We start from the raw sequence: 26,770 nt of genomic DNA, 5'->3' as shown, positions 1-26,770 counted from the left end.
GATTATGTAAAATTATCTCAAAGATAGAGAGATCCTGGTTCTCTTTCAAACATTATATAATTATATTTTCCAATTTTCTATTGGCAAATAATTTTTGCTAATTTTCATTCTTCTTTTTAAAATCATTTTCAGAACATTTAAGTAAATCCCTTTGATTATTGCATTAACAACCATAATATGACCTAAACAATTTATAATACGTCCAGTATTATCATTTTCATAAATAGTAAAGGTATTTTATTTCTGATTTTATATATATAAGTATATATAAACATATATGTATAAAACCTGTATGACCTATCAATATTAACATCCAAAAACATTCAATTGCATTTTCTACATCAAGTTAGCGTAAATTCAATCCTATGAAACTCTTACAGCATAGATTTTGTTATTAATAAGCAATAACATCATTAATTCTGTTACCATATAGTATACATAAATGGATTCTTTCCTTAGGCTTGATTAAATATTTTATTCTTGCTTAAAAATCCTACAGGCATATTTTGACCTATAATAACCGTCAGTGTATAAGAGGATGCAAAATCTATTACATTGTGTGGAGAATATCTTTATATTGCCACTTTAAAAAACACTGGATTTAAATGGAACTTTTTTTAAAAATATTATATTTCATTTTTAAAAAAGCCACTTTAAAACCAGTAACACAGAACATAGCCTGTTGAGGTCACTTAGGAGAGCGATGCCAAGAAAATGCTTGGAAAGTACTGAATAGGTAAAATTAAACATGTATATTGGTTATATAAAAGCTTGAAAATAGAATTAAAATGTTCTGTAGTTATAAGTAAAAAATAAAAATAAAAAATAAAAAAAAATAAAAGCTTGAAAGGAAAAAAATACCCAAGCAATACAGCAATTTCAATGAAGACAAAGGGACTGAGGAAGAGGCAATTATGGGGAAGTCACGCTGGCAGCTGGGAACTCCACATGATTACCATATATGTAACCTGTGATGCTCTCTGTGAAAATAAGAAAAGGTAATCTGAAAGGACATAGATGGACCCAGAGCGTATAATGGTAAGTGAAATAAGCCAGTCAGAGAAAGACAAATACCATATGATTTCACTCATATGTCAAATTTAAGGAACAAAATAAATAGACAAAGAAAAGAATAAAGAGAGACAGACAGATAAACCAAAAAAAAAAAAAAAAAAAGAAAAAAAGAAAAAGAAAAAAACAGACTCTAAACTACAGAAAACAGAGGGTTCCCAGAGGGGAGGTGGTCAGGAAATGAGTGAAAGAAGTGAAGGGGATTACGAGCACGCTTGTCTTGGTGAGCACTGAGGGATATATGGACGTGTCGAATCACTGTTCTGTTCACCTGAAACACGTAACACTGTGTGCTAACTACACTGGAATTTAAAAAAAAAGCATAAAAACAAAACAAAAAAGAAATGTTTAGATAAAATTATATACATCAAATACTAATTTTCATATATAAAATATGACTTCACTTGAAAATGTGGCAGATCCTGGAGCATTTTTAACTTTAACGAGTCAGAGTCACATGGCATATAAAATTAGAGATTCTCGACATTTCGCTGTTGTATACTTCGGAATCAGAGAAGAGTGTGCTTGGAAATTGTTGACTATCCCTTAAACGCTTACTTGACTTGTCCATGGGGAGCAAGGGGGAGAAAATGAACCTGTTGAGAATAGGGAAGCGAATGAAATCCAAAACTCATGATGTACTAACGGTTTAAAATGAATAGTCAGTTTGATAATCAATATTATATATCTGTATAATATAAATATCTGTATTACTTTAAAAAGGACAGAACAAATGCCAATAAAAAACTTTTGAAGAAAAAAACAACTTTTGAATCTTTCTCATTTGTATGCATTTATTACATCTCCTATGTTTTTAGGCTGCCCTAAGAGAGCAAAGCGAAGCAAAAAAAAAAAAAAAAAAAAAAAAAAAAAAGGAAATTGAAATTACTCTGATCTTTCTGCAATGCTTCAGTTTTTTAAAAAAGTATTTTTGGATAAAGCCAAAAAAAAAAAAAAAAAAAAAAAAAAAAAAAAAAAACCTCCCCTTCTATGGTAGTAGTCTAAAGGAGTTTCCAAAATGTGACATAACTGCATTGTAACATTGTTGTAATTATATTCTTTCTATTACAGCTCTCAACTTCACATAGTGTTTGACAACTGAAAGCCCAAATAACGAGACTTGGTTCCATTGTCGCACAGGTGCCACAGTGCCCTTCATCTGTACCCAGGTCAGAACAACAAATATGGTGAAGAGACAGATGATACAAGCTAGGTTTTAGGCTAAGAGGCCCCGGCCCCCAAACATTCAGAGACAATCTAAACACTTGCGCTCATCAGATTTACATACCCCTTACAGAGAGACTCATACATCTCAATGCATTAAATGCTATAAATAGATGTTCATGATCTCTCTATTTATTTTAATTCCCTTCCTTTCATCTCCAACATAGGCATAATTACCTAATGGGGCTAGAAGTAGAATCTGGGTCCCTTGCCATCACAGTACCAATGATCGTGCCCACTTCAATATCTTCGTGAACTTCAAACAGGTAGGAGGATCTGCTAAAAACAGGTGGTTCATCCACATCTTCTACAGAGATTTTTACGATCGTCGTGTCTTTAAATGGTCCCAGGTAATAAAACCGTGGATCCACATGGGTGTTTTCTGCTTCAACCTTCAGAGTATAAAGTCTTCGGCTCTCATAGTCAAGTGGCTGTATAAGTAAATAAATCATCAAATTAGAGTGAGGGAATTGGATTATAAGTCCCTTTCAAGTTCAAACCCCTTTGAGTTCTATTAAGTTGTTCATTAAGTGTAAACAATTAAAAGGAATCAAAAATAATAAGATAACCTTTAACCTATCAGGTTTCAATTTTTACTTTTCAGGTTCTCAATGTGTAATATTTCAGAACACAGGAAGATTAGATTTTTAATCTAACATCTTGGACAAATTAGAAAGGGTCTTAAAACCTAGCTTATAATGTGGTGACTCATTAAAAAAAATGGGCTGAGAGATTGTGTGCTTATGTGTGCCTGGGTGTGTGCGGAAGTGTTGGCAACTGCTTCATGTTGGTAAGCCACAAATCCGGTCATCTTTTTACATTTATGCTGTGGTCCTGTCCATTCAGTTTAATGGTGTGGGACTACCTCAACTTTACAACATTTCGAAGACTAAGAGAACTTTCGACAGTTGTATGAAAAACGCAAGACAAGAAAGACTTTAAAAAAATAATAAAAAATAAAAATAAATAAAAATAAAAAGATAAGAAAGACTTTGAGTAAAGAGCACAGAGAAAAACTCTGATAGCAAATTTTTCATTGGGTTACATAATGAAAGAAAAAAGGAGAACGTAAAGCATCGATGCAGTTTGATCATCAACAAGTGTAAAGTCAAGCTCCTCCCTTCTTACTCCTCAAAAGGTATGTTTTGTTAACATTGAAAAAAAGACATTGTTGAGTCAGATTCCTTCCACCTTCCATTTTCATCTGATAAGGTGTAGATTCCATTTGCATTACTATTACTTTCCAGTCATGAAAAACAACAAAGAAGGTGCTCCCTCCTTTGCTGGTCACTGTCCATTTAAAAACATTTCTTGTGTACCTTGGCCTTTGCAACAACATCTCTGGATAGTTTTGTGATTACTCAGTGCTTCAGTGGTTACTTCATGTTTTTAGGACATGTCATTAGGATCTAAGTTTTATTGGGCCTTGATTTTTTTTTTATTATAATGGTGGTACAGACTATAAGGGAAAAAAATGAGTTACCTTTAAACTGTATCACTGAGCATATGTTAGCAGAAAAGTTTAATTTACGTAGCAGAAGGGAAAATGTGAACAATTAAATTATCTTCCAAAATATGCTCTTTTTATTAGCAACTCTAATTATTGCTTCATACATCTGGATAGATGGCATGCTACTTTTTATGCCTCCAACTGTGATGATATATTGCCATTATTAGCTATTAACTACTTTTTCTTAAGAAAACAATGTTATTTTGGGGGAAGGTTAATAACCTGGTTCAGAAATAGAGTCACACGTATATTAATTCGCCTTTTGAATTTTCTACGACCTCGAGTTTCATGTTTCAATCAACAAAAGCATTTGGTCGAAATGTCTGAGGAGATCTTAGGCCTGATGTTTCTCATACTTGTGCACAATATAAGTCACATTTGGACTGACAGTGATGTCTCTCAATGGTTAATGCATGAGCGGATAGCACGTAAGGAAATTTTTATTTGCTGAATTTATACTGATGCCGCGCACCTTTTTCACAGTTATGATGCCTTCCTGTGTGTCCTTCTCAGTTATGATGTCAAACATATCAGTCCCATCACCATCAATAATTCGATATTCAACTTCTGCATTTTTCCCAGTGTCAGCGTCAGTTGCTTTTACGCTCCCAATGGCTGTGCCAACTGGGGAAGACTCAAGAACACGAAGGTGGATGGTGTCTGCAAAAAAATATAGAAAAGGGAGAAAGAGAGATAGAGAGAGATAGAGATTTCTCAATAGAATATTCAAAGTGAATTGTGTATGAGAAAATATTATAAATCTTGAACTCTACACCAATGCTGACTGATTAATGAGTTGAATACACATGATTCAGATAAGACTAAATTAAGGTCTAGAAATGTAAAAAATGGAATTTGAGGGCTTGGGCCTGTGCACATTACAAATAGTGAGTACCAGCCTCTAAGAGTGTTAACAATTCTGGCTTGAAAATGAGCACATTGTCTTTTTTTTTTTTTTTTTTTTTTTGCACAAATAACTACTAGAGATCAGCTTTGACTGCAGAGAGGTACCCGTGTTTATACAATCACCATGAATCCCAGAATATACAGTGAATATTTATATTTAATTGTTTTTCCCTCTGTTGTATTTAGTAATTGACTATTGTTAGGTTATTTCTGCTAAAGGACCGAATGTCACAAAATTCTGTGAAATCAGCTGTTAGTAGGGAGGAATCCTCTTTCTCTTTGTGGCAGGAGAAACAAAGGATGGTCTGTGGGAGAAATACAAAGAGGCCGTTCACAGTGTCAATTCTGACAAACTCCCCTCTATTCCAGTGCAAAACAGAAATTTATCTAAGCCTCCAGCTCACCTACTTGTGCTTCCAGTGGGAACCAACCTCTTCTCCTAGTGAGATTTATGTTCTAGCATCTGACCATAAACTACATATTACTGACAGATTAATTGACCTGAAGCACACTTCTGATTGGAGCACCTGCATGCTCCTAAACCTTACAGAATTCTCCTGAATAGACACAAGAAAGCCCAGACCTCTTATCCAGTTACGATCTTTCTTGAGTGTATCTTTCTCAGTGTATTTTCCTTTAGTCACTTCTATGAAAGATTTGCACCAAACTGGACTTTTCAAGGTTTCCCTGTCTAAATCTCAATTTCCTAAATCTCTCTCTGTTTTCCATGTGGTATTTCCCTCACGTAAAAGTCTTCTCCCACTACCGTCTTATAATCACAATGGAATTTACCAGATTCGAGAAAATGGTGCTGTTACAGTATTATGGTAAGTGTTTGGAGGCTGTGCTCCTCAAAATGCACATATTGATGCTCGATCCCCCATTCAGTACCACAGAATGTGGCTGCATTAGGAGAGAGGGTCTATAAGGAGATAATTAAGGTTAAAGGGGATCATTAGGGTGGGCTCTAATCCAATATGATCGGTGTCCTTACAAGAAGAGGAGTTCTGGACACAGGCACAGAGGCACAGAGCACATGTGAAGACACAGGGAGAAGACAGCCATTTGGAAGCCAACCAGAGGCCTCAGAAGAAACCAACCCTGCTGATCTTGGGCCTCAATCTTGGACTTTTACCTTCAAAATCTGTGAGAAAACAAATTTCTGTAGTTTTAGCCACTCAATCCGTGGTACCTTGTTATGGCAGCCCTAACCACCTAACCCAGGCACCTCTATCTGTTTCCTTTGGGATGTCGTTTTCATCAGGAGACAGCAGTAAGACTTGGCTTCCAGTAACCCCCAGTTGGTTTCAGCCTGTTTTTTGTTTGTTTGTTTTCATATTTTCCTCTCCATCTATTTTTGGTAACACGTTATTGAAAGCAACTCTGAACTCATTGCTTGGCTACTGTCCTATTGGCTCTCTACCTGCATATTCAGATGGCTCTCACTCACCTCCTTCACATGACTGCCTCAGAGGCTTCATCAATAACCTTGATGAATATAGGCTTATTGAAAAGCCACTCCTACTCATTCTACATATTACTCACAACAGCTACTCATCATACTCTTTATTACCTTTTCAGAACATTGATCTTATGGATATTATTCAGAGCTTCAAACTTCTTTGATTGGTCCCATTATTCTTAAAATAAAACATACATAAGCTGGCCTTCCATAAATTGGCTTCTCTGTCTTATTATCCTTTCTCTTAACTAATATTCTCCACAATACTGTCTCTTTTTAGGTTTAGGTTTTTCCAATATGTTTTTCTTATTTTGATTTTCCACATAACTCTTTGCCTGGCAACCTCTGACTCTTCCTTTTGAAAACACTATTTCACTATACTTCCATCACAGGACGTCACCAACTCAACCTATTTACTACAAGAACTTTCTTTAAAAAATTAAATTTTATAGCAGCAAAATAAATGGATAAGTTGATTTATTACACTGTAGTAGAGGTAGCTTTATAAAATATAATAAGAATATCATTGCTCTACTGAAGCCACATATTATTGATGTTAGGATAATTTTTAATTTCATCATTTAGTTTGCAATGTCTCTAGAAGTTGCTTTCTGTTAAAATCTTCAACCATGATTATCTATTCTCAGATCAAGAGTATATGTGAAATATAGCCACAATAATACTTTTTTCAGGTAATGATTAACCAGCCCAAGAACATGGAATATATGGAATATTTAACAAAATAAAAATAATTTGAATTATTTGATTGATATGTATATGAAATCTGCACAAAACCTCTAGAGAATATAGATTTTTTTTAAAATGGACATGAAACTTTGAATCCCATTTGATAAATAATTAAATTATTAGATATGTTTCAATACATTTTAACAAATCAGTATCAACTAAATTCTCTGATCATGCTACAATTAAGTCAGAGGTTAATATGAAAAAGATCACTCCCAAATACTCATATCCATGAAAAGTTAAAAGAAAAAAAGTAATTTCTATGTAACTGATGGTTCAAATAAGATACAAATATAGAGATCTAAAAATAATTGAAAAATCAATGAAAAGAAATTAAAACATGAGGCATAGAAAAAAAATTCTACTTAGAGAAGAATATTTATAACTTTATGTGTTTTTATACAAAGAAAAGACAAGCTGAAATTAATGAGCTAAGCATTAAACATAAGAACCAGGAAAGAAAGACATAATAACCATAAAAGAAAAAAACGTAAATAATTATGATAAAAACAGAAAGTAATCAAGTTGAAAACAAGTATAGGAACAAGAGAATAAAAATGCCAAAAGTTAGTTTTTTCAAGGACTCACAAAATAAATAGATATGATGAAATGGTTCATGAAAAGGAGAGAAAGAGCAAAAAATATTAAGAATTATTTTTAAAAATGCTACTAGAGAAAATGTAGTGACAAGCAATTAGAGCGTATTATGAACACTAGTAAGTCAATAAAATTAGCTAGTCAGCTAGAGTGGTAAATTCCTAAAGATAATTAAAAATATATCAAAGCTACTAAAGAGGAAATAAAGCATGACTTAAAATATGATTTAACACATAATATAATATGTAATATATTATATGATTTAAATGATCCACCCTCCTAAATATTAGCATCTCAAATATTTTTAAGGAACATTCATAAAACAGAAGATTCCTTATTTTCTGTTGTTTTTTTTCTTTTTTAAAAATTGTATTCATGTATTCATGAGAGACACACAGAGAGAGCCAGAGACACAGGCAGAGGGAGAAGCAGGCTCCCTACAGGGAGCCCAATGTGGGACTCGATCCCAGGACCCTAGGATGACACCCTGGGCCAAGGCAGACATTCCACTACTGAGCCACCCAGGTGCCCCCTGCTTTCTGTTCTTATGTAAAGTCTTCTGGAGTAAAGTAAATGAGGCTTCTTTCCCACCTCATCATGAGATCAGTATAATCCTGACACCAACACCAGACAAGAGCCCAGGGGTTATATAGTGTGCACTAAAATTCAAGATCCATCACATCTAATTGTATAACATTCAGCAAGTTCATTTTTAATTTTGGATTTACCATCATTTACATTAAGTTTAGTTTTGGGGAAATGCTATTTTAATCACTTCACTATTAACTAGTTCTAAACCCTGTTTGGATTTCACCAGCTTTCTCATTAAAGTCTTTGCAGAGATCCTAATTTGCATTTGGTTGTCATGTTTTCTTACTCTCTCCAATCTGTGAGAATTTTTTAGTCTTTCCTTGTCTTCTATGACCTTGACACCTATGACCTTGACACTTTTAAGGAATACTGATCAGTTAGTTCCTCTGTAAAATGTCTTTCAGTCTGGGTCTATATTATATCTTCTCATGATTAGATTGAGGTTTTGCATTTTTGTTGACAGTACACAGAAGTGATCTTTTCTCAGTGTATTATATATATATATATATATATATATATATATATATATATATATCGGGGAGCATAAGATGTTAATCTGTCTTGATCATATGGTTAAGAAGGTATTTCTGTCAGTTTCCTCCATGACTAATAAGTATTTTTTTTAAATAATTAATGCATATCTTGGGAGATATACTTTAAGATATGCAAATATTCTGATTCTCCTCGAAAATCTGCCCATGGATTTTAATATTGATCTGAGATCTAATCTGCAATAATTAATACTGTGATTTATTTATTTATTCATGAGAGACACAGAGAAAAAGGCAGAGACACAGGCAGAGGGAGAAGCAGGCTCCATGCAGGGAGCCCGATGCGGGACTCGATCCTAGGACCCCAGGATCATGACCTGAGCTGAAGGCAGACACATTCAGCCACTGAGCCACCCAGGCACCCCTACTGTGATTTTTTTAATGATGATTTTCTATTTTGTTGATTCTTTTCACGTATTTTTATCAGTACGGACTCAATGATGTTTTGTTTTATACTATGTATTCTAATCCAAAAATATTCTATATATCATTTTCTGCAAATTCTTATAGGTTTATCAGTGGGTGATCTTTTAGGTTGTTTATAATGTCTTTTCAATATGCTTCCATCATTTTTTAAAATTAGTTTCTACACTTAGCATGGGGCTGGAACTCATGACCCACAGATCGGGAGTCAAATGCTCTACCAACTTAGTCAGACAGGTGACCCATCACTTTATTTTTGAGTACTTCCTTAATACCTGGCATCACAAAATGTTATGAGTTCATCTTATATTTTCTCTGACCAAGCCCTATAATCCGCTATATCTCGTGTCTTTTGGTGGAGATAGAGCCATAATTTTGAATACAATGTGGTATTCAAAACTTACAATAAATGGAATAACTTTTGCTTCATAATGCGCAAATGTGTCAAAAAGCCAGAAGGAAGGTAACGATTTGTATTTGAAATAAGAAATCTAATTATATCTTTGATATAAAAATAGAAATAACAGTAAGTGATCGCCATTTAACTTGTTAATTGATCTTGATTTTTAAAATAAAATATCTGTATCCTTCAAAAGGAATGTAGAGTGTTTGATTTATAATATTAGTGTTTAAGATTCTACAGCATAAGGGAAAATCCTATACTATAATAGAATAAAATATTTTAAAATATTATAATATTAAAACTGATGTTATAAATTCATTCTTATAACTAGCTGTACATCTTTATTTTAATTGTCGTTTCTGGAAAGGTCTCAAATTTTATTCCACTAGCATAAAACACAACCCTAATGCCCAAACACTGGTCACCAGTGTTCTCTATAACATATACTAAATTTTCTTGGAGATTTTCTGTTCTAAATTGGAGGAATGGAAAAGAAAGTAAGATCAGGATTTCTTCAGACAGAAATTGAAATGTCAGATTAACGGGATCATAGAAAAACACAAAAATCAGCTTCTTTCTATTGTTCATCATTTTGAAAATTTTACCATCAATAGTATAATAATTTAGTTGATTAAAAAAAAAAAACAAAAAACAAAAATCAGGCTTCTGGCATTGCCAGCTAGATAATTCAGTTCAACTGAAAACAACTGTGGATCATATACTAAGAAATATACGTTTGAAGGTATTAAAGAAGTACAAGCCCCGAATTGACAGAAAATGAGACCCTACAGAAGTAAACAGAAAACTGAAGTCACATTTTGGCCTGAGGATATTTGTTATTTCCATAAAATTGACCATGATTTTTATGCCCTTTTGAAGCAAGGAGTCCATACATCTACCTCCAAGTAATCTAAAAACTGGTTCACGACACAGTCTCCTTGATAAACCAGGACTAGTGCTTTTGCACGGAGCATGATCTAGACATAAACCACCCTTCATAACATTTTATCCATGGTATAGGTTCAAATGACCCTAAAGAGATATAATTCTACAGACATAAGAATTTTAACCACTAAGAGTGAAAGACGGCACAGGTGGCATCCATCAACACAGGATCCTAACTAAGGCAGCCCACAGTTACTTTAGGGAGAATCCGTGTCGGGACGAGAAAACCACTGAAATTATGCTACCTGGGAGGACCTGTCTTCACTGCCCTTTGCCATACTTTTCTTTTGCAAGTGCTTTTTACAAAAGGGAGACATTAAGACAAAAGAAATATTATAGTTCCGTGAAAATAGAGTTGTAAATATTTGCCTCAAAAAGACACAAAGGAAGGAAAATGATGGAGTTAGATGCCATAAGATCTGGAACAACATATCAAATGCCTTCAATGCCTGCTGTGATGCACGCACACATGCACACATAAATACATATGGATACACACACAAAAATGTGTATATATATATATATATAACTTGTACATACATATGGATATATATATATATTCTTAGCACGCAAATGGTTCTTTAATATTTTAATGGAATATTTTATCAACAATCTTTACAATTAAGCTTTTGAAATTTCCTAATGAAGATTAATGCTGCCCCACCAGACGGTTACAGGTTTCTTTGCCTTGATTATGACAAGATCACTTCTTCGGATTAACATCATAAGTGTCCTCTCTTTTTCCCTCGTGTTTCAGAATAATCCTTAAACTACAAAATATTAAGTAAGTCATATCTGTACAATAATCTAATTATTTTATTGCTAAAGACAACTTTTTTTTAAAAAGATTTTATTTATTTATTCATGAGAAACCCAGAGAGTGTCAGAGACATAGGCAGAGGGAGACACAGGCTGCCTGCTGAATCCCAGGACCCTGGGATTGTGACCTGAGCCAAAGGCAGACACTCAACACTGAGCCACCCAGACATCCCTAAAGACAGCTTTAACCTCCACAGGAGGGTAATGACACAGGGATGTGTTAATTTCCAGCTTTATTCTGCAAAGGTCCCTCTTTAATTTCCTTACATATGCAAAAACTTTAGTTAAAAATTCTAAGCCAGTATCTTTTTGGTTTTGCTCAGCTCACTCACACACACACACACACACACACACACACACACACAAATTGTTTCTAGAACTTTAATTTACAAGTAAAAGTAGGCCAATAATTTAGGAATCCTTAGTAAGGGAAAGATTTCTAAAATGAGACAAATGATTAACAAAACATAAAATAGAAGTTTGATAAATCAATCTATGCTCTAATTAACCACTTCTATAAATGCAAGACAATATAGAGAAAGTGAAACATGTCACAAATAAAGAGAAGAAAATAATTACATATTCACAAACATAGTATCTCTGAAGATCCATAGAAAAGACCTACAAGCCATTAGAAAAATTAGTCAAGGAGTGAACAGCGAACAGTTCATAGTAGGGGAAACAAGAAAGACAAACAAAAATATACTGCGTTTTAATCAAGTGAATGGAAATTAAGGCCATGATGTGATACTATTTTATACCTACTAAATTGGTAAAAATTAAATGCGACAAAACCAAGTATTAAAAGTATGCGGTATAATGAGAACTATTATGCAGAGCTGACGGGTATTAAATCTGGCACAATGACTTTGGGAGATGTATTAATTAGCTAGGGCTGTTTAACAACGTGCAGAAAACTAGGTGGCCTAAAACAAGGGGGATTTGTCTTCAGTTCTGGAGCCTGGAAGTCTGAGATCTGCGTATGTGCCAGGGCCATGCTTTCCATCATGGCTATCTCTCTCTATAGAGAGAATCCTTCTCTCTCTTCTAGCTTCTGGGGTTGCCGAAAATCCTTGGTGTTTGTTGACTTGTAAGTACATCGTTCCAGTTACATGGCCACCTTCTTCCTGTGTGTTCACGTTGCCTTCCCTTCGAGAATGCTTCTATGTCCAAAATGCCCCTTTTTATAAGGTCTCTGGTCATGTTGGATTAAAGCCCAAACCCTAAGACCTCCTTTTAGATTGATTACTTCTTGAAAGACCCCATTTTTATATAGGGTCACATTCTGACATACTGCTGTGTAACACATTAAAAATATATACTTTTTAGGGGCACCTGGGTGGATCAGTTGATTGAGCATCCAATTCTTGGTTTCACCTCAGGTCATGGTCTCAGGGTTGTAAGATCCTACCCTGTGTCAGGCTCCACACTCAGTGTAGAGTCTGCTTGAGAGTCTCTTGCCCCCTCTCCTTCTGCCTCTCCTCCACTCGTGATCACTCTCTCTTCCTCTCTCTTTACAAAATAAATGAATACATCTTATTAAAAAAAGAAAAAATATGTATATTTTTTAAGGGACACAATTGAACCGTTCATAACAGGAAACAATATGGGTCTATACAATGTGAAGTTAAATAGTAGCATAAACAAAATCCAGCAACGCATGTGGGAATAGTTGCAGAAATGCCATATGGAATTACTATTTGTAAGATGGGAGAAAAAAAAGAAAAATAAGACAACTCAAATGTCAGACGGCATGAGAATAGGTAAATAAACTTGTTTCAGTGCCTGGGTGGCTCTGTCGGTTAAGGGTGGGTCTTCAGCTCAGGTGACCTGGGATCGAGCCCCACCCCAGGCTCCTGCTCAGTGGGGAGCCTGCTTCTCCCTCTTCTCCCTGCCTGCGTTCTCTCTCACTATCTCTGTCCCTCTCTCAATAAAGTAAACAAATACATTCTAAATTTCTTACTGAAGATTATGATCATCTAAGGAAGGAACTTGTGAACTACAGGATAAATGGAAGGAAGTACACATCATTGAAAACTAATAGGTAACTGTGAGTTTGCAAAAAAAAAAAAAAAAAAAAAAAAAAACGACATGGATTAAAATGTCAATGGACCTTTCAAGGTAACCCCTGATGCTAGAGAAACACTGAGCAACGTCATCAATATCTGTTGATAAAACTATTGTGGACCTCATCGGCATATTCATCAAGCATGATAACCAGATAAAGGTAGTTTTAGAATCAGGAAACTTCCCTCCCTTTGGGCTTTTTAAAAGAACCTAATGAAGAATGCATTCAGGAAAATTAGGGGCTAAATCGAGATATGGGAATACATGAGATCTAGACAGTTTTGTATCTAAATTACGAAAGTAAAAAAGGAAAGTCTGAGATGGCAGGATTTCCTGAGCTATAAAGATCGCCAGCCTATATTGGAATGGGAATGCTGAGGACTCTAGGTGTGTAACCCTACAGCTGCCAACAGGAAGCTCAATGCTATAGGGCTGCTCACTGACAAACTCTGAGCAGCTGTACCCACATTAAAAGCACAAAGCTGTAATATCTTGGAAAAAATACAACTTTGCTAAAGAAGATCTCTAATATTCAATAGTTGAAATTATTGCATGGGGAATAAAATGTCTGGCTTTGTCTCCGAGTCGCTTGAGAGCCAGAGTATTCTCTATTAAATATTTTGGCACAAAAGATAAACATTTTACATAGTTAATAGCATAGTATTTTGATAAGCTCATTTTGAAAATTGCAGGTTTTTTTAAACAATTAAAATCTATCTATATATATATCGTGCTTCTATTGAAAATGCTATTGGGACAGAAAGAGAGAGACAGAATGGTGGATATAAAAGAAGATATAATCATATATTCTTTAAATTTGCTAAGATAAGCGATAGAGAAATAGGAAAAAACACGGATATGATTACATCTGGGGGATAACTGGTTGGAATGTTCCTTGAGCTCTATTTTCATTGATTGTGAAAGGAAGTCAAAAGGTGATATATAAAAATATTTCAACAAATAATAAGAAGACATTGCTTACAGAATTGTAGCTTAACCTAGATGAACTAAAAATAACAGTTTAAAGTTGTTTTCAGTGACAATTAGAGCTACAGGTGAGGAAGGATGAAAGAGGTGGCTTCTGTTTCTTTACTTTTTAAAAAAATCTATAAACTTAATACTTTGATGCAAAATATTTTTAAATATTTCACTAGAAAACACTCCTGACGTTTTTAGAGATTATCAGGTTCTGGTGAAAGATTACCACATCATGGACCTTCTTTTAACAGACCGAGAAAGAACAAAAGAACAAAACATTTTATTGTTTCATTTTTTCATTGTCACATAGATTTCACTGAGTATTGTCTCTGGGAGTTTGTTCTCCCACTTATTATTTTTAGCTTGGACATTTTTGAGATTACTTGTATTTTTAGGCACATGCTTAGCTTCTGAAAATCTGTCTGCTTTAAACTTGTCATTATAGTTCTGGTCAAGGATCCAACATTATTTATCACTTCATTTTATTTCTTGGTTGGTGCAGGCTCTTTCTCCACTGCAAAGTTCTTTTCCTTTTGGGGCCAGTAGGCATTATATATGTTAATTTTCAGTACCTTCTGAGACTTAAACAGGAAAGTAAACGTGTTTCATTGGTTCATATTATAATAAGCCTAAACTTAAGATAATCTGTATCTCAGTTGTCTTCCATAGTGATTTGTTGGAAGGGACATACACACACACACACACACCACACATATAGTAGGTGAGCTGTGAATATGTGTCTACATACATATGCATACATACATTTATTTATCCCTGAGACATTAATAAGAGTATTTTCAAGGTGTCTCCTACTTTCCAGAAAAGTTTCACTCTTTCCATGATTAAGATTGAGCCCATTCATCAAGATGGCATAAATTTAATTCTATGTTAAGTGATTCAGATAGCTAAATTATCCAGATACGTATGCTGCATACCCACCTAAAATACACACACATTCGTGATTGTTTTAATTACATGACAACTTCAGTAATTCATTGGTTCGACGATTTATTCGGTGCCCAACATATATAATTTAATAATGTTTTCTCTGGAATTACGTTCACGTTCGTCAACCTATTGAGGGAGATTTTTTTGGTTTATTTCAAAGTTACCAGACTGCATTTCTACATTTTAAATATATGGAAGGGCTATTCATTCATATTTCCTAATTCATTTCCAAGAGTTGTCTGTTGAACACAAGTCTCCTGCTTTGTCAAACAAACAGAAATTACTTTCACTAAGAGCCTGCAAGGGTGTTTACCATGTAGAGAAGAGCAGCAGGAGGGGCATTAGAAAGGAGACAGATTGTTATGCATATGCTGACAAAAGCAAAGTAGCTCCTGTCACCCATCTTAAGCTTCATTTTTCCTTAAAGACATCTATTTGCATGTTCCTTATTTTTTATCTTACAGTTGATGGAGCTTTAATTATGTGCTACGCTTTCCTATCAATTCCAATTTATAGTTGTTTTAAACTCATTCCCAGGTGTCAGATTGAATCATTTGCTTCTCTTTTAATGTTTAGAGCAGATAAATGTTTCTTCCTGGTGAGTATGTTCTTAGTTTGGTTATCGACTTGAGCACAAAGGCATGAATGCAAGGAGGAATTGCCATTTCTGTATCACATATGGAAAGTTGTATTTAGAAGTAGAAACCTAAAAGGTGATTACTGCACAGACTTCCCAAGAACTGGGCAAAATATATGGTAAGCGCACCTTGAGACCATTATGGACAGCCTCACGCAACATCTGAATTTTCATTAGTGAAGATTTCAAACAATCGTGATGTATTTCTGGTTTTCTAGGATTCAAGACTAAACATTTCAGGTCACTTATTTTACCAAAGATTTGATCAATGGGACCTTTGCACTTGAATATTAAAAACACTACAGATCTGTGTGTGCTAGAACTAGAAATAATTGACGGCTCAACATAGGAAGCTTTGGAGGAAAGACATGAGACAGGCAAAGTAAGAGATGTGACAAGGTGACATCCTCTGAAACCACAAAGGAGATGCCAGAAAACAACTGGGAGGGCAACAAGGGCAAACTCAGGTTTTGAGCCCGCAACAAATACTGCTGTTTTGTTTTGTTGATAAAAAACAAGAAGGTTCAAAGAGATATAATTTGTCTTTTTCCTTTGTTCCCTGCCCTTGTTTCTCTTCACATTTACATAAGAACTCTCTACATTTCCAGCATTGTGGTTAAAAAAAAAAAAAAAAAAAAAACCACATATATGAATCAACAAAATAATTTAGCATTAATTTTTTTATTTGCTTTGTGTGTAATCTTATTGTAACATCTCTGTGCCGCATAATCATCTCAAACAATACTTGCTTTAAGAAAAACGACACAATTATGCACGTTTATAAACCACTCCATTGTATAATGCTTAAAAGATGTTTTTTAATGAGCTGAACAGGAAGAAATTAAAAACAAGCTAAAGCTCCTTGGAGGAAACTGCACAGTAGTTAAGGAAATTATGCAATGCTAAATGGGCATTTAGGAGAAAGGAGAGGAGAGCTGAAAGTCACACCAGAGATTGACAAAGGAATGAGGCTTTGCAACTCAAGATTCTCACCAGAGGAAAGACGGAAACCTAAATTTGTGAGCACTGGAGACGTGATTGCCAACTTAGCTTTGGGCATTGAAGTTGAATTAGAGCAAGAGGAGATGCTGTGTGATGGCTTAGTTTTCTGTTCAGTGAGGAAAGCAACAGGACGAAGCTTTTAGAGAAGCTGCCATTGATCCCCAGAGGGTAGGAAATCCATCCCAATAACATATCTTGGAGCTTGTCTCAGAGGTAATTGGCACCCAGAGCTGCACACAATTGCGATGTATAGAACGAAAATGTATATAGGACTCCGGGAGTTTAAGGTAATCTTAAATTAGTGATTCGGAAACAGATTACATCGCCTGAGATACTCCCTCTGTTTGCAGTGTGTTTCCCAGAAGGCATACAAAAAACTCGGGCACAGCTAAACATATTTGCACAGCTGGTTTGTACGTTTACATCTATACCTACCCAGGGGTCTTTTTCATCTTTCCTCTGGAGAATTCAGAGGAACTCTGGATCTCACTTTGCAAAATACCTAATGGTTTAATTTAAGGCAACTTTCCATGGAATAACCGGAGAGTTCCAAGTGGACTTTTTGTATAATTTCCATGCGTGTTATTTCTTTGACGGATTTATATATTTCATCACACTTGGCAATACTGTGCATTTCCCCAGCTACGTGACTCTGAACACTTAGTAGAGCTGAGGTCATACCTGTCTGTTTTTACTTATGTGTCATGTGTCTACTTCAGATCAACACACCTACTCTCAGATACTTAAAACCTACTGTCTTTCCACAGGCATCTCAATTCAAAAGGTTCAAATCAAACTGAAATCCCCATCTTTCTCTTCAAACAAGTTCTTCTGGTAGGAAGCTAGAAAATGGCTTTTTCTCTTGCTCTCCTCTCTCCCTCAAACCTTTTATCGACCTAATTACAAAGTCCTGTGGATCACCCACTTAAATGTATCTTAAATCCCTCCTCTGCTCAGCGTTGGTTCAGACTCTCAACTCCTGCCCTTGTGATCCACGCAGTGTGCTTCATTGCTGCCCGAATAATTAGCCAAAATGAAGAACTGTGCCTGGTGCTCTCTTAAAAAAAAAAAAAAAATGTTCCTTTAGATAATACGAATAGCATTTTATTTTTATATCCATCCCTCTTCCTGATGCTGACACTGCCTATGTATTTCCCTTCTCATCTCATGGTCCCTGGCAGCCCTGGGGTGCAGCCACACCAAATCGTCCTCATGTTTCTCATACCCAGTTTCCTTCCTGCGCCTTCCTAAGGAAACTGGGCTCCCCCCTCAATGCCCCTTGTTTTCCTGCCTAGAACACTCTTAAATAATGTTCTCTCTCCTGATCCACTTGTATCGGAAGAGTTTATCGTTTTATGATTTTAGACATTAACTGGCAATTGCAGCATGAGTCCTATTGCATCATTCTCCAATTATGCGTCTGCATATAATGTATCCCTATGAGCACCGACGTGGGTACGTGTACATATATGTGTGTATATACTGATATGTATGCATATGGATAGATGTGGAATCTCTGTCTACAGACAAAAGCAAGCAAGAAAAGAAGTGAGGAAGGCAATGGGTATGAGAGAAATGACAATAGAACACACAAGGGTGTATATGTGTGTGTGTGTGAGAGAGAGAGAGAACAGAGAGGGAGAGAGAGAACTTGGGTCTGTGCAACCTTTCCAAATACAAACCATTTATGGATGTATCCTGTATCTCGTAGCTCTCTTTATTAATTATTATTATTTCCTAGCACAGTTCCTGCCCACGCTGTTGGGCTTCAGTCAGTGTTTTTATAAATCAAGGAATGCTTTTATAATACCATTTCTTTGTAATTCTTTTTCTTTTTTAATAGATTTTATTTATTTATTCATGAGAGACACAAAGAGAGAGGCAGAGACACAGGCAGCGGGAGAAGCATGCTCCATGCAGGGAGCCCTATGTGGGGCTAGATCCCAGGACCCCGGGGTCATGACCCGAGCCAAAGGCAGACGCTCAACCACAGAGTCACCCAGGCATCCCAATTTTCTTTGTAATTCTTATAAACTTTAGATGGTAGGACCATGGCGAAGACTCCTACAAATATTTTGGGGGGGTCACAGTAAACATCACAGCTATATTTAACCAATATAAATTACAGAAGGGTGCTTTTTAATATAAAGATATTCATTTTGTTCTAGACAATAAAAAAGAGGAAAAAAGACATTTTAAATTTTGTTCCTTCTTTCTCATGCTAAAGCATCTTCCTTGGGACATACCTGACTGTTGCTCTAGTTGAAATGTGCTTGATAATTTTAAAATATGCAAATCAGCCTGAGGCCTACATTACCTTGGAATCCCCAGTAGAGGAGAGGTTGACTCTATTTACAAAGCGAAAATCAGCACTTATTAAATCAAATCTCTCTTGTACCAGGCAGGGATTATGGTAGTCTCACAGCTCACTGCATGTACGGGGCTTAAATCCCTGCGTATATCATATAGACATTTCCTTGAAAGACCTTATCTCATGCAAACTTGATTATTTATCTGTCCAAGGAGTAGAGGGACCCTAGCCAAAATACTCAGTCGTGTCTGGTCCCTGGGTATTACAACAGCACCAACCCGTAAAGGTTTCATTTCCCTGCTTGTATAAAATGCATAGATATTTTAAGAATTTAGTAAGCCCTGTCTAAAGCTGTCTGTATAATCTATATACAAATAGTGAATCATGGAATTAATGAAAAGTGAAATGCTTCAGGGAAGATAAAGAGAGTCTTTGATGTACCAACTTCTTCCTTGGTGTGGTGGTTAGAAGCATAGATTTTTGAGCCACAGAACCTGGATCCCCAATCTGACTTTTATTTATTTCCCAGTTGTAAAACTTTGAACAAGTAACTTAAGTTTACATGTTTCTGTTTTTTTTTTTTTTAACTAATAAAAAGGAGTAAGCAATTGTATTGTATTATATTATTATAATTATACGCATGTGAAGATTTAATGAGTTAATATTTGTATGATAGTATATAGTGTTCAGTAAATGCTGTAACACTGTGCCTATTACTATTATCCATACACTGCTGCTTTATTTTATTTTATTTTATTTTATTTTATTTTATTTTATTTTATTTTATTTTATTTTATTTTAGGCAAGCCAGATAACCCATATTTATGTAATTTAATGGGCTCAATAAAGTCAATGGACAATCTAGATCGTTCAGATAAAACACATAAATATACATGTGAAATCATTTTTTTAGACTCTGAGTGGTTCTGGAATTGCTTTCTGTTGCTTCTGATTTTGCTCTAGCTTTGTATAATCTTTAGATATGCTTTAATGTGAATATAAAGAGATGGCATTAAAATATTCATAAAATTAGAGTCTCATTAAGTTTATTTGTACACCCAAAGTGTCCCATTACCTATAATTTATCTTTCTTTTTAAAGATTTTATTTATTTATTTGAGAGAGAGAGAGAGAGAGAGAGCTCACATGAGCAGTGGGCAGAGGCAGAGGGAGAGAGGGAGGGAGAAGCAGATCCCCTGCTGAGCAGGGAGCCAGGATGTGGGTCTCCATCCCAGGACCCTGAATTATGACTTGAGCTGAAGGCAGATGCTTAACTGACTGAGCCACCCAGGAACCCCAACTCTAATTTATCTTAATAAAAACTTCCCTATGGGGGGAAAATATTGTGTTAATTTTCAGAACAACCCAATGAAGAATTGATATTTGTTACTATTCTTAATAATTAATGGCAAAAAAATATTGTAGATGGCAATAAATTTACTCTTTTGAGTTTACTTGGGATAGATCTGGAAACTTGCATAATAAACATTATGTCACATTCTCATATATCTGATGATTACCTACATACATAATGTCCTAAAATTTATCTTAAGAGAGTCAATGATAGATTAATACAAATAAAACTAGCACTCAATTTGTTTGTATTTAATAAATATTCCACCTTCATAAAGTCCCAGCTTGGCTGACATTACATACATGCACTAGTTACTGGTCCCTGACTCTGGCGTGTCCAGCTAAGCTTGGTGTGAACATGCCTGGGACTCAATACTAAGTAGATGAGGGGCATGGCTGTATGAGAGTTCATTTTCTCAGGAGCACATACTCCCAGATAAGATGGTGTGAAAACAATCTATTCTGTCTTTTGTTTCTGTGATAGGATGTGTGGGAAAGCATCTAAATGTGAATAAAGAGCTGTGGTCTTGAACTATGCCCTCAAGTTGTCTCCTTCGTGGTTTGGAACTTTCTGCCTGGGTCTCAGATGTTTGGTTTCCTTCTTCCTTCTTGAGTCCTGGTGAAATATTGTCCCATCCGAAAACTAGAGTCAAGACCCAGGCACCAGCTAGCTGGCTAGGACCTGACCATCTGCATTAGTGCTTCTATAAATACTTTTTCTTTAAGCCTGGACCTTCCTTCTTGATGTCTATTTTGTTGTTTTTAATGGACTTGAGAGTCTTATCATACAGCGTTCTGTGCTGTATTATGGCAAAGATAGTGGGACTAGTCTGGCCTCTGAAGATCAGATATTCCTCAGTGACTTACTCTGGTGTGGATGAAAATCAGATATCATAACATTTCCAATAGATGCTTTATTATTATTATTATTATTATTATTATTATTATTATTATTATTATTTTATTCATGAGAGACACACAGAGAGAGAGGCAGAGACACAGACAGAGGGAGAAGCAGGCTCCATGCAGGGAGCCCAACATGGGACTAGATCCCGGGTCTTCAGGATCACACCCTAGGCCAAAGGCGGTGTTAAACCACTGAGCTGCCCCAATAGATGCTTTATTTATTTATTTATTTATTTATTTATTTATTTATTTATTATTATTATTTTTTTAATAGATGCTTTAAATACACACACACACACACACACACACACACACACACCAGGCACCTGGGTGGCTCAGTCAGTTAACTGTCTAACCCTTGGTTTTGGCTCAGGTCATGATGGGGTCATGATCTTAGAGTCATGAAATCCTTCCTCTCCCCAGGTCATGCTCCATTTTCAGTGGGGGGTCTACTTGAGATTCCCTCTCTGACTCCTTCTGCCCCACCCCCCTGCTCTTTCTCTCTCCCTCTCTCTGTATCTCAAATAAATAAATACATCTAAAAAAAAAAAAAAAAGTCATTGGACACACATCTTGCCCCAGTTGGGTTTGCCAAGCCCTACAGTGATCAAGTTTCAGTAATTTAATCTTTTTTTAGACCTCTTCCATGGAGCCTATGTTGTTTTTCTGATTTTAGGGAAAGGAGAGAGGAAATGGGATGAAAGAGGTTAAAATATTCAAACAAGACACCAGGTGCTTAGATTTCTGATAAAGTGTGATATTTTCTGTGTTACTACAATGAAACCGCAACATTCAAGGACCACTGAATATTTGACTGGTTGGAGAGCAAGGAAATGTGCTCTGCATCCTCATTCATGCAAACATTCCCTCCTTCACGTGAGGTAAGCACATCCATGTTGTTGTGGCCTCTGAGGTTGTTGAGTGTCTCCAGGCTTCAAGTATTTTTATTTAATCATTGGTTGGTCCACAAAAGAAAAGAAGCCCAAGCATCAGAGACAGGAAAACAGTAAGATCAGAAACATTAGATTTACGCCTGGAGAAGGAAAAGGGACGGAGAGGAAATTCATTTTTTTTATCAAGAACTTACCGTGATACTGCAGTTACTACTGAAGATATTTTACACATGTGACCTCATTTCTTAACTGTAACATGCTCAGTATTGTGTGTGTAGGACTGAAGGTATAGAGAAGACTAAATTGCCTAATATTATATATTTTCAGTTTCGTAAATTCCTCAGGCCTTCTTAGACAAGCCTCCCCCATTCATTCTCCCTAAGGTAGCACTCTAGGCCCTACAGGCTTCATGAGCTCACGGCACTTACCACACCACCGGACATCACACCTTGTCCATGTTGTTATCACTCTATTGTCTACGCCTTCCACCAGGAGCTCAGATCCTTTGTTGGTCTCTGTAGCCTAACTCCCATGTGGTGCCTGCGCTCTAGGAGGCTTTCAGAAATGATCTAAACCACCCTTAATTCAAGATTTCTCTCTACTATCACAGATTCTTTTTCTGTTTTATTTTCTTGTTCATCGTAGCATCTTAAAATACAGGCAGTATTTCTTTAATCCTCCTCCTGCTTTTCTTTTATTCCTCAACTTAACATCCTCTAGCTTCTTCCGAAATGATTGCAACCAAAACTGGGAAAGATCGTCCACAATTACTCCCATTATGTAAATTCCAATGGCTGCTATGCAGTGCTCACTTAATTGGACTTCTTGGAAACAATTGTCACTTTTGTCCTTTCCATTCTATTATTCTGTGTTTTTGTTTAACATGATCAAGCTACAGAAATGTATAAAAACAGAAAATACAGAAAAGCAAATATTAAAAGCATCTACTATCTCCTCACCAAAGAATTCTCACCACCACTTTGAAGCATGTCCTTTATCATCTTTCCTGTACAGAATATGCGTTTGCATAAATTAGAAACTTTGCCAATTTCCAACTTGCTGAACCCTTCTTTTTCTATCTTTATGGTATATAGTAGTGTCAAGTAGTAGTGTTAAGATAACTCAGATCAAGACATAAGTTCTCCAAGGGCTCCAATGTGGCACAGTTGGTTAAGCCTCTCACTCCTGGTTTTGGCTCAGGTCATGATCTTGGGATCCTGGGATCAAGCCCCATGTCAGGCTCCACACTCAGTGTGGAGTCTGCTTGAGGTTCTTTCTCTCCCTCTGCCCCTCCCCCCATTCATGCTCTCTCTCTCTCTCTCTCTCTCTCTGAAATAAACTTTAAAAAAAGAAAATAAACAAGTTTTCCAAAAGCTTCCCCTTTAAGTGATATACTCATATCCTTGGCCCTCTATTTGGATAAATTTGCTTTTCTGGTTGCCTGTTACATTCCGTGCATACTTCCTTGATCACACATGATTTCCTATTGAAATATTCTCTAATCTGCTAGACAATAAGCCACTCGGAATCAGGAATCAAGACATTAATCTTCATGTGTTTAGGTGCAAACACAGTCCTTGGCAGTGAAAGGTAAGCAGTAGATTTTTGTTCTTACTTGTTCTAAAAATTAACTTATGTCACTTGAACTAACCCAGGACTATGAAAAAGCTTCAACAAAGCAGAGGTATCTTTTTGAGAATGAAAAATACAAGTTAGTATCTAGAGCAAAATAGCAGAAAATACTTTTGGAACTCAGTTTTCAGGTGCCCTGTAACACTGTAACCCATTGCCTCACTCTTAGAATCATACTAGAGGTAGGCACCCATGTTATATTAATGTTCACCTACCCATACCCCTAAAGGCACAAGACCATGATTTTTGTTAATACCAATAAAAATTTACTATTATGGGTTTGGTGGTCTTTTTGGGGGGGCAGGGGGTCCGTGTTCTTGTGAGTGTAGAACTTTGATCTAATCTCCCACCAACCTCCTCTCACATGCCACTACCTCTGCTTGGTGGATTTCCCCACTTCTCTGTATGGGTGGGTCTATTTCATCTTGCCATGTTTGAATAAAATATCACCTCTTGAATGAAATCTCCCCCTTATACCTTCCCCTTGGCACACACATATTCCTCCTTTTATCCACGACTGAGCCAATACTCTGGAGGGATATCATGGTTTTACTTATGTCTGACCTGCTTCCTTTACTGTAATGAAAGGTCATAGTGACAAAAACCATGACTTTTTTTTTTTTTTTGGACAAAATTCATATATCTCATTTCTATAATAATAGTGTTTGGTCCAATCATGGTTTCAATAATATTTTTAGGTAAAGGAATTTATGATTTCACTTGAACAGATCCTCATATAACATATCAAAGTTTCCTAACCACAGCATTGTTACTGTTGACATTTTGGGCCAAGTTATTCTTTGTCATGTGAATTGTAGGCATCTTTAACAGCGTTCCTGTCTTCTACTCAGTAGATGCCAGAAGTAGCTACCAGTTGAGGAAGAACAAAACTGTCTCAGACATTGTTAAATGTTCTCTGGGTGGCAAAACTGTCCCTGACTGAGAATGACTATTATAGATTCACACAATAAAATAAGGTAAAAAATGAAGCAGGACATCTGAGTCTTCACCTCTCCCTGTCCCTTCCGAATGATTGAGATTTTTATCATCCACCGATGTAGTGTACTGGAAAATGTTGAAGTTGGATCAGCTAACCTACGTGGAAGTTTAAGTTAAAACTAGCCTCAGCTAGTTTTATAACATTGACTAATAATAGTAATAGAGCAGCACTTGCACAAATCAACATTACCGAACACGTAAATAGGATAGTGGCAGCCACTGAGCCAAGTGCTTCAGAGACATCAAATTATTTAGTCTCACATTATTTCATGGAGTATGCACTTCTATCCAGTTTTACTGAATTGTACTGAAAAACAGAGGGGTCAGTTTAAAAAGCTACTAAATGAAGAAGACAGCACTGGGACTCGTGCAGAATGACTCCACAGTCTGCTCCTGAGCCGTCCCATGTGGCAGCCACTAGCTAAGCCACTCACCTTCAAGCAGCTATTGACTGGAAATGAGGTGAGTCTGAATTGAGACCTGACAACTGGAAAATACTTGAAGCCAGTGGTTATCTCAAAGAATTATGGGGACAGAATATAAAATATCTGAGTAAGTTTCCATACACTGGGTATTACAATAATAGTAACAAGGGGTCTGTATAGGTTAGTTCTGAATTCTCGATGTTATATTGCGTATGGTCTTCATAAACTGTGGAACTCTCTCCAAAACTTGGCTATTTAATGAAATGATATTGGATATAAAAACTAGTTTTCTGTGTGTTAGATGACTTAGGAGATCAAGTAACATTTTAATTGCCATGACTGAGTGTTCCCAATAGTAAGATATAGTTGCAAATATTCATAGCAGAAAAGATAATTGAGAAAATAAAAATCCACAAATTATGTTTCTACCTATAACTAAAAAATAATGAAATAAGAGACAAGGTGTTCTAAAAATTCCTCTAAAGCCATTGTGTTGTACATCAGGCATTGGACATGGATTTCAACCCACCCCTGTTCCGTCATTACTTGTAGTTTGGCCTTAACATCTACGATCTTCCTTTTCTCATTTGTAAAATGGAGGTCATGACATTGAGCTGAATGAGTTATTGCAACTAAATGGAGTAGACCAATAAATAACTTGGTACAGGGCCCCCCCCCCAAAAAAAAATAGGGTTTGGAAAATAGGGTATGTTGCTGCTTCTTTTTATTTTCATCATTGTTATTATTACTATTATTATTATTATTATATTTTAGTAGTAGTAGTAGTAGTAGTAGTAGTAGTAGTATTACCAGGGCTATGGCTTTTATAATTATGTCAGGGCTTGTGTAATGTGCCTATCAAATACCAATCATAAATTCTGACTTCACAAAAGGAAAGGTAAAAATTATCGAATGAATTAATAAAGGTGTTATAGTAGATGAAAAATAGTAAAGTGAATTTCATTGAACATTATAATTTTTCAAATATTTAATACTTGTCCTTTAATTAGAATATATTAATTTGCTTAATTGGAAGCATCATTTTTAGATGAATTGCATTTTGACACTTGTGTACATATGTTCCTGAGCATTTAAAATATAATATTCTTCCTAATGGTCATTTATTATTGACAAAATACTTTTTTGAGGAATACTTTTCCTTATTGTGGATAATGAAATAATTCAGTTATGGTTTATTCTACTAGATTTACGTGTTCATTCTCCTGGTAACAAGTTCATGCTAAGAGGTAGTAAGAAATACATACAAAATGTGAAATTTAAATTTTAATGCAGTGAGGCATGCCTTTATATATATTCTAAAAGAACTATTAGGGATTATTACTGGTCTTCTTTTTCCTGCCCATGCTACAG

The 26,770-nt window shown here is 35.7% G+C and overlaps 1 protein-coding gene across 4 annotated transcripts in view; it reads right to left on the bottom strand.

Moving 5' to 3' along the window:
* Positions 1–26,770, bottom strand: part of CDH10 (cadherin 10) — a 174,179-nt gene that overhangs the window by 23,434 nt on the left and 123,975 nt on the right. For all 4 annotated transcript variants that reach the window (XM_038535414.1, XM_038535412.1, XM_038535413.1 and 1 more), the window contains 2 exons: positions 4,278–4,465; positions 2,473–2,726 (listed from right to left, as the gene is read on the bottom strand). In XM_038535414.1, the coding sequence (XP_038391342.1) occupies positions 2,473–2,726; positions 4,278–4,465 (442 nt within the window). The remainder of the gene's footprint in view (positions 1–2,472; positions 2,727–4,277; positions 4,466–26,770) is intronic.

The sequence above is a fragment of the Canis lupus genome, chromosome 4 (genome assembly GCF_011100685.1).
Source record: "Canis lupus familiaris isolate Mischka breed German Shepherd chromosome 4, alternate assembly UU_Cfam_GSD_1.0, whole genome shotgun sequence".
Lineage (NCBI taxonomy): Eukaryota > Metazoa > Chordata > Mammalia > Carnivora > Canidae > Canis > Canis lupus.
The sequence above is the reverse complement of the archived record's forward strand: the minus strand, read 5'-3'. Positions and strand labels throughout refer to the sequence as shown.